The 4750-nt window shown below is 57.2% G+C and overlaps 1 protein-coding gene across 1 annotated transcript; it reads right to left on the bottom strand.

The window, feature by feature from the left end:
* Window positions 1-272: 272 nt before the first annotated feature.
* Window positions 273-3931, bottom strand: LOC130587833 (hsp90 co-chaperone Cdc37-like; the record flags this gene model as incomplete). The annotated part of the gene is made up of 4 exons (XM_057388801.1): window positions 273-487; window positions 2096-2167; window positions 3028-3396; window positions 3902-3931. Coding segments are annotated over 4 exons (621 nt in total), but the record flags the coding sequence as incomplete, so codon positions are not given.
* Between the last annotated feature and the right edge of the window lie 819 nt (window positions 3932-4750).

Raw genomic sequence — 4750 nt, 5'->3', positions numbered from 1 at the left:
CATCTTCTCCGATCTCTTTATTCTCCTCTCCGACACCGCGGCTCCGACCCCCCCCAGACCCCCCGAACCCCCCCAAATCCAGATCGGGGGTGCCCGGGGGGGGTGGGGAGGGGGTCCCAGGACCTCCCAAAATCTTCCCCAAAGTCTCTACAGCGTGAAAAGCACAGGGAGGGGGGAGGGGCGTGAGGGGGAGGGGATTGGGGAGGGGAGGGCACGACCCCTCCCCGTTTTTTGCTGCTTTTCCCACGGGGGTGTTGTGTTGTTGTGTTGTTTTGTTGTGGTTTTTTTTTTATTTTTGACCTTTTCCGCCTCTTTTTCCAGCGGATCCCGGGTCTGTTCAGGGTTTTGCTTTGTCCTCAGCACCGTTTTCCTTTTTGATCTCCTCRTAAACGGCTTCCCCGGCGCCTTTTTCTGCTCCGTCGCCGCTTTTGGCGTTGGGGACCCAGAGCCCCGAATCGATGCAGCGCTGCATGTGGTACTTGGCCTCCTGAAATTGGGGGGAGGGGTTTCGGAGGGGGTTTGGGGGGTCCCAAAAGGGTTTGGGGGATCCCAGAGGGGTTTGGGGGGATCCTTGAGGGGTTTGGGGGATCCCCGAGGGGTTTAGGGGGTACCCGAGGGGTTTGGGACCTTTCCAGAGGGGTTTGGGATCTCACAAGAGGGGTTTGGGGGGAGCCCCGAGGGGTTTGGGATCTTCCTGAAGAGATTTGGGGATCCCTCTGTGCGATTTGGGACCTTCCCCGAGGGGTTTGGGATCTTCCCAGAGGGGTTTGGGGGGATCCCAAAGGGGTTTGGGGGAGCCCCGAGGGGTTTGGGACCTTTCGAGAAAGGTTTGGGGGAGCCCTGAGGGGTTTGGAACCTCACAAAAGGGGTTTGGGATGGGGTTTGGGGGGTCCCAAAAGGGTTTGGGGGATCCCCGAGGGGTTTGGGACCTTCCTGAGGAGATTTGGGGGATCCTCGAGGGGTTTGGGGGGTACCCAAAGGGTTTGGGACCTTCCCAGAGGGGTTTGGGGGGATCCTCGAGGGGTTTAGGGGGTACCCGAGGGGTTTGGGACCTTTCCAGAGGGGTTTGGGACCTCACAAGAGGGGTTTGGGGGATCCCAGAGGGGTTTGGGACCTTCCTGAAGAGATTTGGGGATCCCTCTGTGGGATTTGGGACCTTCCCCGAGGGGTTTGGGGATTCCCCTATGGGATTTGGGACCTTCCTGAGGAGATTTGGGGGATCCTCGAGGGGTTTGGGGGGTACCCGAGGGGTTTGGGGGATCCCTGAGGGGTTTGGGGGATCCTCGAGGGGTTTAGGGGGTACCCGAGGGGTTTGGGACCTTTCCAGAGGGGTTTGGGATCTCACAAGAGGGGTTTGGGGGATCCCAGAGGGGTTTGGGACCTTCCTGAAGAGATTTGGGGATTCCTCTGTGCAATTTGGGACCTTCCCTGTGGGATATGGGGCCTTCCTGAGGAGATTTGGGGGACCCTCAAAGGGGTTGGGGGGATCCCCGAGGGGTTTGGGACCTTCCCCGAGGGGTTTGGGGGGATCCCCAAAGGGTTTGGGGGGTACACAAAGGGTTTGGGGTCTTCCCAGAGGGGTTTGCGGGGATTCTCGAGGGGTTTGGGACCTTCCTAAAGGGGTTTGGGACCTTTCCAGAAAGGTTTGGGGGAGCCCCGAGGGGTTTGGGACCTCACAAAAGTGGTTTGGGATGGGGTTTGGGGGGTCCCAAAAGGGTTTGGGGTCTTCTTAAAGGGGTTTGGGACCATCCTGAAGAGATTTGGGGATCCCTCTGTGCAATTTGGGACCTTTCTGAAGGGGTTTGGGACCTTCCCCGAGGGGTTTGGGGGATCCTCGAGGGGTTTGGGGGAGATCTCCGAGGGGTTTGGGGGGAGCCCTGAGGGGTTTGGGGCCTTCCTGATGAGATTTGGGGACCCTCCTGAGAGATTTGTGACCCCCCCAGAGGTGTTTGGGGCCCTTCCCAAGGGATTTTGGGGATCCCCCCGAGGGGTTTGGGACCCTCCCAAGGGATTTGGGGATCCCCCTGAGGGGTTTGGGACCCTCCCGAGGGATTTTGGGGATCCCCCTGAGGGGATTTTTGGGGTGAAAACTCACGGTTGGGTCCATTTTGCTGATGGTGTCCTGCAGCATCTGAACGTCTTTGACATCGAAGCATTTCTGCAGCTCCTGCCGGGCCCAGGGACTCGGTCAGAGCACTGGGAGCGACTGGGAGTGACTGGGATGGACTGGGAGCGACTGGGAGTGACTGGGATGGACTGGGATGGACTGGGATGGACTGGGATGGACTGGGAATGACTGGGAATGACTGGGAGTGACTGGGAGTGACTGGGAGAGACTGGGAATGACTGGGAGTGACTGGGATCACACTGGGATCACACTGGGAGTGACTGGGATCACACCGGGAGTGACTGGGATGGACTGGGAATGACTGGGATTGTGCTGGGATCACACTGGGAGCGACTGGGATGGACTGGGAATGACTGGGATGGACTGGGATCACACTGGGAGTGACTGGGATTGTGTTGGGAGTGACAGGGATGGACTGGGATGGACTGGGAATGACTGGGAGTGACTGGGATCACACTGGGAGTGACTGGGATCACACTGGGAGTGACTGGGATCACACTGGGAGTGACTGGGATCACACTGGGAATGACTGGGATCACACTGGGAATGACTGGGATCACACTGGGAGTGACTGGGATCACACCAGGAGTGACCGGGATCACACCGAGAGTGACTGGGATGTACTGGGAGCAACTGGGATCAAACTGGGAGCAACCATTTCCCACAAAAAAACGCCCCAAACACTCAAAACAACCAAAACCAGGAGATTTCACCCCAAACCCAAAATCCCACTGGGAGCAACCAAACCCCACAAGGATCCCCTAAACTCCCAACACTCAGAATTTCAGGATTTAACCCCAAAATCCGCTCAGAAAGGACCACGATTTATGAGAGCAAACCCCACATGGACCCTCCCAGCCCCGAATTTGGGGTTTTTTTGCCCCCCAAACGCCACTCACGGGGGGCAGGGACTCGTAGACGTCCACGGGGTCGAGGCCGCCGGGCCCGAGGCGTTTCTGCCGTTCCTCCTCCTCGTACTCCCGGAGAGCTTTCTCCACCCGCGCCCGCGCCCGGCCCCGCACGCGCTCCTTGAACGCCTCCAGCTCCTCCGTGAAACCCTCCAGGTACTGCTGGTCTGCTGTCTGTGGGGAAAAATGGGGTTCAGAAACCCAAATCCATCCCAAATCTATCCCTGAAACCCTCCAGGTACTGCTGGTCGGCTGTCTGTGGGGAAAAATGGGGGTTAGAACCCTAAAACGGCCCCAAATCCATCCCAAATTCATCCCAAATCCATCCATGGAGCTCTCCAGGTACTGCTGGTCTGCTGTCTGTGGGGAAAATGGGGGGTTAGAACCCTAAAACGGCCCCAAATCCATCCCAAATCCATCCATGGAGCTTTCCAGGTACTGCTGGTCTGCTGTCTGTGGGGAAAATGGGGGGTTAGAAACCTAAAACGGCCCCAAATCCATCCCAAATCCATCCCCGGAGCTCTCCAGGTACTGCTGGTCTGCTGTCTGTGGGGAAAATGGGGGGTAAAACCCCAAATCCATCCCAAATCCATCCCAAATCCATCTGTGAACCCCTCCAGGTACTGCTGATCCGCTGTCTGTGGGGAAAGTGTGGGGTTAGAACCCCAAATCCATCCCAAATCCATCCCTGGAACTCTCCAGGTACTGCTGGTCGGCTGTCTGGGGGGAAAATGTGGGGTTAGAACCCTAAAACAGCCCCAAATCCATCCCAAATCCATCCGTAAAACTTTCCAGGTACTGCTGGTCAGCTGTCTGTGGGGAAAGTGTGGGGTTAGAACCCCAAATCCATCCCAAATTCACCCACAGAGCCCTCCAGGTACTGCTGGTCGGCTGTCTGTGGGGAAAGTGTGGGGTTAGAACCCTAAAACGGCCCCAAATCCATCCCAAATCCATCCATGGAGCTCTCCAGGTACTGCTGGTCTGCTGTCTGTGGGGAAAAATGGGGGGTAAAACCCCAAATCCATCCCAAATCCATCCCAAATCCATCCCCGGAACCCTCCAGGTACTGCTGGTCGGCTGTCTGTGGGGAAAATGGGGGTTAGAACCCTGAAACAGCCCCAAATCCATCCCAAATCCATCCATGAACCCCTCCAGGTACTGCTGGTCGGCTGTCTGTGGGGAAAATGGGGGGTTAGAAACCTAAAAAGGCCCCAAATCCATCCGTGAAACCCTCCAGGTACTGCTGGTCTGCTGTCTGTGGGGAAAGTGTGGGGTTAGAAACCTAAAACGGCCCCAAATCCATCCCAAATCCATCCATGGAGCTCTCCAGGTACTGCTGGTCGGCTGTCTGTGGGGAAAACTGGGGGTAAATGGGGGTTCAGAACCTCAAATGGACCCCAAATCCATCCGTGAAACCCTCCAGGTACTGCTGATCTGCTGTCTGTGGGGAAAGTGTGGGGTTAGAACCCCAAATCCATCCCAAATCCATCCCCGGAACCCTCCAGGTACTGCTGGTCGGCTGTCTGTGGGGAAAATGGGGGGTTAGAACCCTAAAACAGCCCCAAATCCATCCCAAATCCATCCCAAATCCACCCCCGGAGCTCTCCAGGTACTGCTGATCTGCTGTCTGTGGGGGAAAATGGGGGTAAATGGGGGGTAAAACCCCAAATCCATCCCAAATCCACCCCTGGGATCACCCAGCTCTGTCTCCTCC

This window comes from Malurus melanocephalus, unplaced genomic scaffold (genome assembly GCF_030028575.1).
Source record: "Malurus melanocephalus ecotype Western Australia unplaced genomic scaffold, MMel_1.1 scaffold_2535, whole genome shotgun sequence".
NCBI lineage: Eukaryota > Metazoa > Chordata > Aves > Passeriformes > Maluridae > Malurus > Malurus melanocephalus.
This window is presented reverse-complemented; position numbering and strand designations above follow the sequence as displayed.